We start from the raw sequence: 14481 nt of genomic DNA on the forward strand, positions 1-14481 counted from the left end.
CAAAAAAGTGATATGATCTAACTTATGTGTGTTTTTTTTTTTTAACATCTTTATTGGAGTATAATTGCTTTACAATGGTGTGTTAGTTTCTGCTTTATAACAACTAACTTATGTTTTAAAAGGATCTCTCTAGCTGCCGTGTTAAGAGCGGCCACAAAGTGGGCAGAGGTAGAAGCAGAGAGACCTCACGGAAAGCTCTGGCACTCATCCCAGTGAGAGATGGCTGGTGGCCTGGACCAGGATGTGGTGGAGGTAGTGAGATGTAGACAGATTCTCTACATATATTTTGAAAGCAGAGCCCACATGAGGGACTGGATGTGGGGCAAGAGAGAAAGAGAAGTTTTGGCCTGAACAACTAGAAGAATGGAACAGCAATTTAGGGAGTTTGGGAATACTGTGCAAGGTGTAGGTTTAGCCAAGAGAGCAGAAGTTCAATTTTGGATAGTTTTAAGTTTGAGATGCCTCTTACACCTCCAAGTGGAAATGTCAAATGGCAGGTGGAAATATAAGTTTGGAGTTCAGGTTGGTGATCTTTGGGAGAATGAATGAAATAAACAAGGGAGTGAATACACAAAGAGATTCATTTCTCAGCCCTGGGCACATGCAACATTTAGAGGTTATAGAAATGCAACATTCATGCAACAAATATTTGAGCGTCTGATATGGGTAGGTCCTGTTCCAAGTGCTGATGATATATCAGTGAGTATGACGCAGGAGTAACAGTAAAGGAGACTGAGAAGGAGTTCCAGAAGGTAATGAAGTCTCATATTTCCCTCCTTCCAATTTTGGGTGTATAGTTCTTAATTTCCATGCCCTCATTGTATCCTGGATGACTGCACTAATATCCTAACCAGTCCTCCTTCTGTTTTTTTTCTGTTCTAAGGCATACTATCCACTAAAACCAGATTGACTGCTCCCAAACACTGCACTTATGAAGTTATTCCCCATCTCAATAACATGGACCAATAACCACGGAGGATCATTTCTGAACTCTTTTTCCTGCCATTAGAGGCCTCCATGGTTTAGGGTATATACCTTGCCAATAACCACAGAGGATCATTTCTGAACTCTTTTTCCTGCCATTAGAGGCCTCCATGGTTTAGGATATATACCTTGCCTTCTTTCCCACTACTCTATCAAAATATAGAGTATTTTGAATGCTTTTGAAAATATTTCTGAATGTTTTTTCCCCATTCAGAAAATAACTGGTCCAAGGATACTCAGCCAATAAATGGTGGAGTCAAAATGTGAACTCAGGGAACTGAAGAGGACCTACCCAGCTGGCATTTGTGGAAAGCTCTGAGACAAACTAAACAAGACTGGATATTTTAACCTCAGGCCTTTTAGGCACAGAACTGGCCTAGGAGGCTGCCCGTGGGGCCGGTTTGACTCTCTCCAGGTTCAGGCTAAACATAACCAGGATCCCCTGCTTAACAATCACCATTGGCTAAGCTTTGGCAGATGGTGTCATTCTCAGGCCACAAAGCAATCTCAGATACGAAGAGGATACATGGAAAGGCCTTTGTTGTCCAGCAGATCTATTAGTTCTGAGCCAGCCCAGGGGCTATGGCCAAACTTGGCTAGTCTCTGGGAAAAGAGAGAGACGTGGCTCTGGGGGCCCTATGTGAAGGAAGCCAGACACCTGAGGTGGCCTGAAAACCCGCTATTTTGAAGGTTCTCATTCCAGGTGAAGACGCCTACAGCTACTCCAACGTTCTCCAGACTGTTTCTGATCTAAACCAAGCTGACTCCTGAGAGCACAGGTCAACATCCACCCGATTTTCCAGTTTTTGCCATGGTGGTGATTACCATACCTACTGTAAACTGGGGTCATATGCACCTCTGGTCTTCACCGTCTCTCTGCAAAATGGGGATTGTTATTACTAATATGAAGATGAGGAAAATGACACTCAGAAAAATAAGTGACTTGCTCAAGGCCTAGAATTAGTACGCCATAAAGCCAGGAAACAACTCAGGTCCGTCTGCCTCCATAGCCTGTGCTTCTCCCAGTACACCTTGCTGACTCCACATTTCAGGCCAGATCTCAGGTTTCCTGTCCCAAATGTGTTAAGAGAAATGGGAACTTATTTTGTAAATGGCTGAAAGTATGCAGAACTAATGCCCAGCACCTCACAAAGGCAGAGGAGGGCTTTAGACTGTGAAGGGGAAAGGAGGAATCACTGTCCCCCCACTCCCCGGCACAATACGTCTGCCTTCCGGCTCAACCCTTCCCATGTCCTGCCTGATATTTCATTTTGTGGACTGCTTGCAGCTTTAAGGGGTTTCATTGATCTGGCTGTGATATTTGTTTGTAGGTTAGGTTTTTTTTTATTTGCCTGGGATGTCTGAGGAAGGGCAGAGTGATGCAGGAGGAAACTGAACTGATGACAGGATAAAAGAAATGTAAGGAAATTTCCACAATCAATTTTGGTCTCCTGGGCCCTATCCAAAGTAAACAGCTCTCACTTTTATTTTCTTATTATATACAATGACTTCTACATGGGCTGAATCAGAGAAAGCACTTGTCATACAAAACAACTAGCTAGACAGAATTCATTTAACTAGATCAGTGAGGTGAGAGGCAAATGGTGGAATGTCTTAAATGTTGTACAAGCATTATCTTTAGCCTTTGCGTTAAGCTTACAATGTAGGATCAATATTGCCATTTTAAGAAGAAGGAAGGTAAGCCTCATTCAGAGTGGTAGAGTGACCTGCCCCAGTCACACAGCTAGTAAACAGATGAACTGGGCCCAGACTATCTCTGAGACAGCAAGTCACAGATGTGGCTTCCTGTTCTGCCTCAGTCACTAACACTGAGCAGGACACTTGTGTCTCCAGATTCCATGTGCCTCATACAAAATGGGGATAAATTCTACTGACTTCACATGCATGGTGAGCACAAAATGAGTTAGTGTTTGGAAAGATCTTTGCAAAGGTAAATGCTTTGCAACTATAAGGGATTATCATCGCTATTTTATAATTTGTCTTTTCTGGGCCTCAGTTTTCTCCACCTTAAAATTAAAGGATGGGATCAGGTGATCTCCAGCGTGCTTTTTTCTGGCTCTAAAATTCTATGCTTTTATAAGGCTAAACAGTCCCGGGCTACAAAAACAGTTTGGCTGAAAAGGACGTTTCTTTGTGATGATGTATGACATACCAGAATTTTAACAGTGCCAATAGTTACAGCCTCTTGAGTTTACAAAGGAGCTTGAACTCCTAATGATTGTATTTTAATTTTAAGAATAAAATGAGAAAAACTACCTTGACACATGCTAGACTTTAAAAAAAATTTATCCAATCAAATCAAATCACTTTCTATGAAATCAGGAAGAGAAACACAAAAAACGTTATCCTACCAGTCCTGCAGCAATCACCTTAATTTGGAAAAACAAAACAGTTCCTTTCTCTAGTTTAAAAAAAAGGCTGTACTTTGTAGCAATCCTGCTCTACTTCATCAGAAATAGAGTAATCAATGCCTTTATCACCAAAAATTTCTCAAGCCACTAAAAGGCAATTATAAAAAAAGCCAGGCACGTCACCCAGAACACCATGGTAACCAGCATCTCCAGGGCATGAAAAAATAGTTGTTAGTCACTAGACTCTAAGCTGGTTGGCAGTTTGGCTTGCTAAGCAACACTGCAAAAATAGCAGAGTAACGACCCATTATCTGGAGGTCTGACTTTGCATGGTCTTGAATCTGGTCCCAGAAGGAACTATCCCAGGTCTATATATCAACCCCATACCTGAGGCTCCCAGTCAAAGCCTAATTAATAATTTATTCAACAAATATTTATTGAAGCCTATTGTACACCAGGCACACAATTCCCAACATATGTATTTACTTGGTTTATCAGTTAAATAGAATTGACACGGAGTGGTTTTGTGATGAGTGAGGTGAGGGCAGGGATTTGCTTGAGGCCGACTCAAAGAGAACTAGCAGCTGACAGCCAGAGGACAGAGAAAAATGTAAAAGTAGACGGAGAACTGCTTTATAATACAGCATAAAATAACTACACTCTCATGACCATGATCATGCGTCATCAAGAAAAGATGGTTATATTTAGGATCCTTTGTTAAGGAAGGCAGGAATGGGTATAAAACATTTTAGAAATATCATCACCAAAAATGGTTAAAATATACAGTTTCGGCACTTGGAGGGAATGTAAATTATGTTTGACAAACGCCTCAATCTGCCTAGCTCCCCATTTAGCTGGAAGAAAAGCAACATTATAATCACGGTTTTACCAGCTTTTGAATGTTGCCTCGGTTCCCTTTCTGCCTTTACTTTTCTAGCTCAAGCTCCCGCCTCAGCTAGAATGCCCTTTCCCTTCCTAACTGCTTATCAGAGCCCCTCTTCAGTTACTTCCTCAGAGAAGTTTTCCCAGGTCCTTCCAGGGAATTATTTCTCCCTTGCCCCCTCGCCCATAGATGTTGTCTGGATGCCCTTCCCTGTACCCCAGGCTGCTTTGTATCATTTTCATCCCTCTTTTCAGCTCCTGGATATTTATATCCGTGTCCATCTCCCAGAGCCCTGGTAGCCCAGCACTCAGATAACGTCGGCAGAGGGAAGGTTGGTGGCACTTTCCCTAATGGGTGTTAAATGGCCTAGGAACCCTGCATGGTACGCACACGGCCCTCTTTTCTCAGAGCCTTTGGATGTCTGTTCCTTCTCCCGGAAAGCTCTGGCGAACTCCTTTCCACACTTTAGGATTCAGCACAAATATCACTTGGAGAGGGGGGAGTTTATCCTAACCTATAATACCAGGTCAGGCCCCCCTATTATAAGCTCTCATAGCTCCCTATACTTTTTATTCAAATCACTTGTCTTCATTTGTAATTATTTATTGATTCGTGTATATCTCTCTACTTGACTGTAAGCACCAGGAGGGCTGGAGGCCTCACACAGGATAATGTCACATGGAAGGAAGGAAAGGAGGGAGGGAAGGAGGGAAGGAGGAATTGAGAAGAATCTCAGTTTGGAAAGGAATAGACAACAGAAAATAGAGGATTGAGAGTTGTTATTGAAGGTCCAGGGGTGGCTAAACGTGGGCCTAGAGGTAAACCAATTTAAGAGAGTACTAGGAAAATCCACAGGCCCCCTGTCCTGAGACACCAAATGCTTTAAGGGAGCCAGAAACACAACCAAATGTATTTGGTTGTTAAAAAATGGAATTGAGGTGAGCTACTATATTCTCCAAATAAAAGAGGACTCACAAAGCATGATAAAAAGAGGAAATGGAATTTGACTGCAGTCTGTGGGATTTAGATTACATAAAAAGAGAGTCTGATATCAAAGGCTGTTATGCCCTGGAAAGGATAACTAAATCTAAAAAAAAAAAAAGTGTGAATTAGATTCTCTCTTAGGTTTTTCAGTGCCCCTTCCAGCTCAGATTCTCTTGTTACCTGGTATTTCTATTGCCAGGCTAAGAAAAAAACAAATATTGCATAACAATATTACAACAATCATAATAAAAAATTGTAAAGAAAGAAATATAAACCAGCAATGTTAGAACCTTGTATAATTTATTGTTTTTCACTTTTCCTTGTTTCCTTTTGTTCTTCCTCCCTGTAGGGGAGCATGATGGACTATGCTTTGCTTACTGTTTATTCTAATTATTGTTTAGAAGGTAAACATCTCATTCCAAATTTTACTAATTATTATTTAGCAATGTTTAACACATTTTAAAGCATATTACATCTAATTATACCAGTGAAATATAACTTTGAGTGAAATAACTTTTTATTTTCTTTTGTAGAAGGCAAAGAATGGAGCACTAATGTTTTGGCAGCTTTTTATAGAATTAAGCAGTGGGAAGACTTTCTGCTAAAATAGCTCACACCAGCATTTGGAGTGATAAAGCAAAACACTGACTGAAAAAGTGGTCCACATCAAAAACTCTTTAAAAAAAAAAATTCCCTCTGAGGATTAGAATGGGATATTTGATTTGTGGAAGAAGGCAAGACCATAGGGTTTCTCTTTTTTTTTTTTTTTCTGTTTAAGAATTTGATTAAGGTTGTTATTGCATGCAATATATTTTTAACATGACAGAGTATTAAAAGTTATTATTTCAGGACAGTGGGATGATTACCTTCAGGTGATTTTCATATTTTGTTCTATATTTTTCAATTTTCTATAATGAATAAATGTAGAAATTTATAAACTGTACTATAAATTTTATAAAAGCAAAATAATCCTATCATAATTTCTCTCTTCTCCATGTTCTCATTGCATGTTAGTATTTCTATTATTGCATGTTTGCTTTAATGATTTATGTACCAGTCTGTCTTATCCACATTCTTATATGCTGAGCTATGACTTGTGAAATGTAACATTGTTGGAAGTTGGGGGGAAAGGTGAGTCCAGCCTCCCTTCTAGTTTTATAAAGGGGAAAGCTATTCTCCCATTAGGCTGAAGGCTCTTTGGGAGCAGGGATTGTGTCTCATACACCCAACTCTTAGCACAGTGTTTTGAAAAGGGCTAAATAATTGTTTCCTAAAGAAGTAAAGAAAGATAATACTTAACACTTTTCTTCTAACATTTAAAATTTGACTTTGTCTTTCTGCATGGTCCAAAATGATTGGTCTGGAGATAATGAATGATTCATTTACTAGAGCTCTGCAGATCCCTTCCATTATATTAAAGTTTAACCCTTTCCAGTCATTCATTCAGTCATTCAGTAAAGATTTATCGAAAACTTACTGTGTTACGGGCTACAGCTACAAAGGTAGGTAAGACAGCCTCTGTCCTCCAGGTGCTCATTATACGGATGGGCAGCACTTTCCAACACATACTAATAATACAGCCTGTTAGTTCAATAATAGAGATATTGAACAATTGAGTTGGCCAAAACTGGGGTTTATAGGAGAAGTTTCTCAGAGGAGGTGGCCCCTGTGCTGATGTTAAAGGAGGGGCTAGACTAGGGATTAGTCAGGTAATGTATATTCCTGACAAAGAGGACAGCATGAGTAAAGGGACAAAGGCAAGAAATAACACAGTGTGGCTATGGAGTTCGGCGCTGCTGGAGCATAAAGCTGCGGTAGTGATGAGTGATGAATCTGCAGGGGAGGGTGGGGAGCAGGTCATGACCGCACAGCTTAGACTTTATCCTGCAGGCAGAAGTGTTTGAAGCAGGGATGATGACACCAGGGATTATTTATTGGCACTGGAGAGGATGCATTTGAGGGTGAAAAAAACTGAAGGAAGTAGAACTTCTCAGGAGGCATTTGCACAAATGAGTATGTAACAGATTTGTGTTCATATTTAATAATGAAAGCTAACATTTATTTAGCATTTATTATATGACAGTTACTAAATAAGCAGTATTATGCAATATTGTCTTAATATTTCAAACAACCCTATGAGTAAATACTATTATTACCCGTATTTTACAGCTAATGAAGCAAAGAGTTAAATAACTTGCCCAAGGCCAGGATGCAACCAGAGCAGTCTGGTACCAAAGCTTATGCTCTTAATTTCTATCTCATTTGTTTAATTTCTGTCTCCTGTATTAGAATGAAAGCTCCATTCAGACAGGGGCCCTATTGGTGGTGTTCTCCACTGTGCCTACACAATAGTTGTATAGTAACTATTTGCTGAATAAAATTAATGAATAATCTAAGTGGAAGAAATAGCAGACTAAGTTATGTATCGGTACAAGAAATATGCAATATTGGCAAATTTTTTGCAGACTTTGTTCCAAATATTTGGCCGACTTTGGAGATTATTACGGACTGAATATTTGTGTCCCTTCCCCTCTCCAAATTGATATGTTGAAGCCCTAACCCCCAGTGGGCCTCTAAGATTAAATGAGATAACAAGGGTGGGGCCCTAATCCAAAAGGATTGGTAGTTTTATAAGAAGAAGAGAGACCGGAGCTGTTTCTCTCTCTGTGCTTGTGCACTAAGGAAAGGCCACGTGAGGACACAGTGAGAAGGTAGCTAGCTGTCTGCAAGCCAGTAAGAGAGCTCTCATCAGAAACCAAATCAGCTGGAATCTTGATCTTGGACTTCTAGCCTCCAGAACAGTGAGAAAATAAATTTCTGTTGTTTAAGCCATTCAGACTGATATTTTGTTGTGGCAGCCGGAAAAGACTAAGACAGTGATTAGTAGGATGAGGGTGGGGGGTGAAGGAGAGGTTTCTCCGTTGGTCGACTGGGGGGTGCAGGTGTGCCACTAATTGGGGTAGATAAACTGGGAAGAGGAAGATTGATTATGGTCAGTGGAACAACACTAATTATCCTGTACTTAAGGTTCACCTCACTCAAACATAGAAATACAATTGAAATTAGCTATTTAAGATCACTTGTTCAATAAATATTTATTCATCCTCTAGCCGTCAAGGTCACTGTGTTTGTCCTGAGTATACAAAGTAAGTAAGATTCATTCTCTGCCCTCAAGGAACTCACAGTCAGGTGGGGAGAAATACTGTTCCTTTTTGTAAAGCTAGCATGCTTGCTTTCCTTTTCCCCTACTTCTAAAGACCTGGAGCTCATAAGAAATATATATATATATATATAAAATCCCATATGGATAAGAGCTTTGGAATCACAAGACTGGGACTTGAATCTGGGCCTTGGAATATACCAGGTGAGTGATGTTCTTAGTACAAGTAACGCTTCTGGCTCTTATGGTCCTCACCTATACCTGCAGAGTTGTTTTAAGAATAAGAGAGGTAGGTAGGAATGTTTTGTAAAATGCAATATGCATGTTAGCAATTATTATAATTATAAAAAGCTATATTTCCAACCTGCAGAAACTGAAGGGTAGCAAGTCATGGGCAGCAAGTCAGAGGTGAAAGGACAGCTTTGAACCGTTTGGGTGGCAGGAGTTTTGGGATGGGAGATGGAATAAGACTGGTGTGGTGGAAAAAAGAACAGGCTTTGGGGTCCTGTGATCTGGTTCAAATCACAATTCAGTCAGTTATTAGCTATGGAAAGTTGAGCAAGTCATGTAATCAATCTGAGCTTTAGTTTCTTCATCTGTAAAATGGAGGTAATAATACCTCCCCAGGAGGGTTGTTCTGAGTATGTAAAGGGCTTGGCGTTGTGCCTGGCAGGGCTGTTGCTCAATTAATGGTAACCGTTGTTCCTATTAAAATTATCATTTTCCTCTCCTACCTCCTAAGGGGTTTGTTTAGGTGGTTAAGTTACTTGAAGTGCAAGGAAATGAGGGAAATGGAAGGGCTATTACGACTTGCTTAAAAAGTTATTTTTAAAGGTAAAGAAAAGTAATTCAACTAGCTTTCCTCTCCTAACCTATGATGCAAACATAACTCTTATAGAAAATGACCACTGTATTATATGGCTTTGAGCCAGAGAACACCTACCTTGATAATTATACCTTGTATTTATTCTATTCTAAGTTAATCTACCAATCATTGTTAATAAGGGTCTCTGAAGACAATGCTTCTCAAAATTTAATGTACACATGAGTCACTTGAGGCCTTGCTAAAATGCAGATTTTTATTCAGTGGATTTAGAGTGAGGCATGAAAATCTGCATTTCTAAAAAGGTCCCAAGTGAGGCCCATGCTGCTGGTTCACGGACCACACTTTGAGGAAAGAGCAAGGCTCTACAGGGGCATGGAAATCTCTTGGTGTGGTGTGACGGCCTGCTTCTCTTTAGGGATCTACCTAATTGCAAACTAACCACTTACTGACAGAACATGACCGTGCCTTCTTTTAGACCAGATTTAGAAATTCTGCAACAGGACTCATTTCTGATCAATAGTGACTTTTTCCAGCAGCCTACTACATGCGAGGCACAGTGCAAGGTGCTGGAGATACAGAGGTTAGTAAGACACAATTTCTGCTTCAGAAGACTGCCTTTATTCTAATACTGTCCACCCTTGTAGACTGTTAATTTTCTCAGGGCAGTCTTATTGTTTCCCCTGTTGCTTAGCACTATATAGATGCCAGTAAGTACTAAATGAATGAATGAATGAGTTCCCAGGAATTTCATTAAAAATGTTGTCTGGCAGAGAAAAACAAGTGCTGTATATCACTTATATGTGGAATCAAAAAAAATAAAACAAACTAGTGAATATAACAAAATGAAACAGACCCACAGATATGGAGAACAAACTGGTGGTTACCAGTGGGGAGAGGGAAGGGGGAGGGTGCCCAATAGGGGTAGGGGACTAAGAGGTACAAACTACTATGTATAAAATAAGCTACAAGGATATATAGTACAACACAAGAAATATAGCCAATATTTTACAATAACTGTAAATGGAATGTAACCCTTAAAAATTGTGAATCACTAGGTTGTACACCTAAAACTTATATAATATTGTACATCGACTATACCTCAATAAAAAAAAATCTTGTCTGGCAGCGCGTGACAGTGAACTCTATCTTAGCTATCACGTGTAAGAGGTGGTTAAATTAAAAAGGGGCTGATAGGGTGAGCCTTAATCCAATCTGACTGGTGTCCTTATAAGAAGAGATTCAAATACAGAGAGACTCCAGGGCTGAGCACACACACACTGAGGGGCAACCATGTAAGGACACAGCAAGAAGGCAGAGCCATTTGCAAGCCAAGGAGAGTGGCTTCAGAAGAAACCAAACCGACCAACACCTTGATCTTGGACTTTCAGCCTCCAGAACTGTGAGAAAATAAATTTCTGTTGTTTAAGCCACTCAGTCTATGGTATTTTGTTATGGCAACCCTAGCAAACTAATATAGATTTTCACAGCTTTTATGCCCAGAACCAATATTCCCTTCTGTAGGGTACACAAAATGTAAGAAAAATGCTAAAAGTGTATGGATGAACCTCTGAATGCAATGGCAATGAGTCGTGGAAGGACTGGGGGGAGACAGACAGAAGAGGGTGAGACAGTAGCCCAGACTGGGCTAAAACAGCTGCAGTATATATACATTTCCTTCCCCTTCTCATGACATCAACACAAAGCATAGGGCTGTTCTCTCTCCAAATCTGAGACTTAAAGTAGCTTTTTGACTTTTTCCCCTTTCTCAGGTTACTTTTTGATATTTAACACAATTTCACTTGTCTAAAAATATTGTGGCAGGAGGAAGACCCCAGATTTCTCTCTGTATGCAAAGTCTTTATATACGAAGAGTACCTGTGCTGATAATGAGATTGAATTTTTGACAAACAAAAAAATGTATCAAAAACACATAGTCAAATGAGATTCCTGCTAGCCACAGGGAAGCTACATTTGAAACCTGATTCTAAAGTCAGGGGATTAATTTTTTGCTTTGTTTTGTTTTCAATAAACATGCCAACTCATAAGTACAGATGAATGCCTCTTTCAAAATAGTTATTCTGGGAGGTTCTACACTTATTCTAACCATGTCACTGTTCTCAAATCATTTCTGGAATTGCTTTCAGGGTCTGTGAAATAGTTTTCTGAACGCTCTCAACTGTGACTCTGGAAGGTAGATTTGATTTTCAAAAACAACCAAGGGTCCTTCTGGGTCAACTCTGGTTACTAGGGGGACCAGTGAAACTGTGTAATGTCAAGAGGATCAACCCTAAAGTGTTAAGGCTGATTTTTCTGGAGTGAATTGTTCTCAACCTCAGAAGACAGTTTCCAAAGGCAAACCCCAGAAATGGAGTAAACATGTTATAGGCATGACGTCAAGGGCAGGGGATGTGACCGCTCTGAAGGAAGCCCCATTCATTTGGATATGCAGGTTTTTTAGTGATTCCCTTTACCAGAATATTTCCTCAGGTCTAGATCTACCTTACTTCATGGGACCAGAGCTCCCAGAAGTACAAGGACCTCACTGCCTTAGTCAACTTTTAATCTCCAACCTGGGTACTTGATGTGTGTCCAAGGCATAGTTGACGGAAAGATGAATATGGGGGAAGAATGGCTAAGGTGTCTGGGGCTTACTCTATGTAATTCAAAGGGAAGAACTAGGACCCACAGAGAAGCTCTGGAGACATAAATTTCTGCTCCTTGTAGGAAATACATTTTCAGCAGCTGGAGCTGTCCAGCAATGGAGTTTGCCCTGGAATTGGAAATGGTGAGCTTCCCACCCAGAGAGGAAGCAAAGACTGCTTGTTATGGGAACCCTGAGAGGTACCTCCTGCAATGGGGAGCTATGCAGTGCCCTCCAAGGGCTATCTCCTGAGTCCTATCCGCACAATACCCGGCAACTGGTAGGCCCTGAAAAAATACTGGAATGCAATGAATGAGGAATGCGGTGCATCCTGTGAGCCAAGTAAAGGGGAAGAGGCAGGGACTCAATCAGCCTCAAGGAAGGTAGGGAGAAGTGAAATGAAAAGACCCAGGGAGCCATGAGGTAGGGCCTTCCTTGAGTTTTTGGTACCATAGGAGAGAAGCTGCTTTGGGTACCTGAAGCCTCACGTGTTTATGAGAGGGTAATACTTTTTAAGGGGGTAGGAGTTGAGGGAGGAGATTAGACCACATGCTCACCCTTCTTAAACTCCTCCAACACCGCGTCCAGCCGGGTATCATTGAAGACGCAGTGCAGGGGCCGGTTATAGAAGCGGGTGACCGTGAGAAGCGGCGTGCAGTCGTCGGGGTCCACGAAGGCCAAGTCCTTGACAAACAGAATGTCCACAATGTTGTGCCGCTGGTCGCCCTCGTACACGGGGATGCGAGTGTAGCCGCTGCGCAGGATCTCGGAGACAGTGGCGAAATCCAGCACAGCGTCGGAGCGCAGCATGAAGCAGTCCCCAAGAGGGGTCAGCACCTCTTCCACCACCTTGGTGCGCAGCTCCAGGGCGCCCTGGATAATGTTGAGCTCCTCTTTCACCAGGTCGCTGTAAGGATCCGCGGCCCGCAGCGTCTCCAGCAGCTTCTCCCGCGTGTAGAAGGTGCTGATCTCCTGGCGCAGCGCCCAGTCCAGCAGGCGGCTCAGCGGGTAGCACACGGGGAAAGCGGCCGCCATCAGGAGCCGGGTCAGGCACACGCTGTGGGAGGCGATGGCCAGCCCGTGCCGCGAACACACCGAGTAGGGGCAGATCTCTGCGCCCAGGAACACGGCGCCGGTGCACACGAGCGCCGGCAGCCAGGGGAAGTGAGTCCCCGCGTCGCCGTAGTCTTCCCCGGTGTCCCCGACGCCCGGCGGCAGCGAGGCGTACAGCCAGCCCGCCAGGGCCGCGTTGGCTCCGGCTTGGCCCAGGAGCAGGGTGCAGAGCAGATGGGTCCCCCTCCCGCGCACGGCCTGCACTCGGCGCGCCTGCTCCTGCTCGGCGGCCGAGCCGCTGTTCCGCAGCACCCGTAACTCCACCGGGTCCAGCGAGAGCAGGCTCAGGCGCAGGCCGCTAAACAGGGCAGACAGGGCGAGCAGCAGGAGCGCTCCGAGCGCCCGCAGCCACGCGGGGGGCAGCAGGTCCCCGCCCGGGCCATAGAGCCGCGGGCGTACGCGCAGCAGGAAGCCGCCGGCGGCGCCGTGGTGGTGCCAGGCGCGCCCGTCCCAGGCGCACAGAGAGAAGAGCTTCCCGCCACCGCTCGTGCCGCCTCGCTCTGCCTCGCCCTTACGCAGTTCCCGCACCCGCACCTGGACTAGAGCTGAGCCCGCCACGCCTCCGGGGCGCAGGGGCCCCAGGACCTCCACGTCTGATGCCCAGTCGCTCTGCTCGCGGCAGCGCTGCGACCCCGGGGGGCGCGTGGGGACAGCGCTGGGCGCCGCGCCGCTCCCGCCCGGAGGCTCCTCGATAAACACGAGCCGTGGAGCCCAGTCGCCGGTGCCGTTCTCCCCTGGGGAAAGGGTGGGTGTGGGCACCGGCTCCACGGGCGCCGCGGGCCCGGGCTGGAAATAGACGCGCAGGAGGAAGCTGGTGCCTTCGGCGGCGCGCAGGGTGCCCCCCTCCAGGGACACGCGGCCTCCAGCGGTGTCCTCGGGCCGCAGGCCCAGCAGCCAGGCGGCGGCGGCCGGGGGCCGAGGGGACAGGGAAAAGAAGAGCAGGAGCACAGCGCCCCTGCTGCAGCAGTCTCGGAGCCTGACACCCACCGCTGCTGCCGCAGCCGCCATCCTGCACCCGGCGCGGCTGCACGTGATACTGCAGAAAGCCGAACGAGAGCCGGAGGGAGGAGGAGCCGAAGCCAGGAACCCGGCCCCAGGCAGGTCACCACGTGTACGCACCCCTGCGCGCGTGAGCTGGAGGCGGTGGGGGTTCAGACCCTGCCCGGGCAGTGGGTCCCGGCGGAAGGCTGGAGATGGTCACGCATCAGTGCACGGTGCGTGACCCCGACGCACGTGGGTACAGCAGAGTTGCAGCCTCAGGCAGGCTTGTCTTGAAGCATGGCCTCCTATTCCAGCAGTAGGGCGCCCCTCGGCGAACTCCTACCAGGCAGAATTTCCCTCTGGTCCTGCCACTTCACCATTGGCCAGGGAAATTTCCCAGCATTTCGCCTCTCCTCCTGCCTCTTGCGTTCCCCCTTCTGGTCAAAAGATATTCTGGAGACGAGTCCTAAATCTGTGCTTGGTCTCAACTCCAGCTGACCTTTCATGTTTTAAAAATTTACAAATTACTTAGGTTAA

General features: G+C 44.5%; 1 protein-coding gene across 3 annotated transcripts in view; it reads right to left on the reverse strand.

Annotated features, from left to right (window-relative positions):
* The window catches only part of CNNM1 (cyclin and CBS domain divalent metal cation transport mediator 1), a 52528-nt gene extending 38263 nt beyond the window's left edge, over nucleotides 1-14265 (reverse strand). For all 3 annotated transcript variants that reach the window (XR_009005730.1, XM_057531515.1, XM_057531514.1), the window contains exon 1: nucleotides 12408-14265. Coding sequence is in view for 2 of the 3 variants with exons in the window: in XM_057531515.1 (XP_057387498.1) it covers nucleotides 12408-13971 (1564 nt within the window). In the remaining variant the exon portion in view is untranslated. The remainder of the gene's footprint in view (nucleotides 1-12407) is intronic.
* Nucleotides 14266-14481: the final 216 nt, after the last annotated feature.

This window comes from Balaenoptera acutorostrata, chromosome 16 (genome assembly GCF_949987535.1).
Source record: "Balaenoptera acutorostrata chromosome 16, mBalAcu1.1, whole genome shotgun sequence".
Lineage (NCBI taxonomy): Eukaryota > Metazoa > Chordata > Mammalia > Artiodactyla > Balaenopteridae > Balaenoptera > Balaenoptera acutorostrata.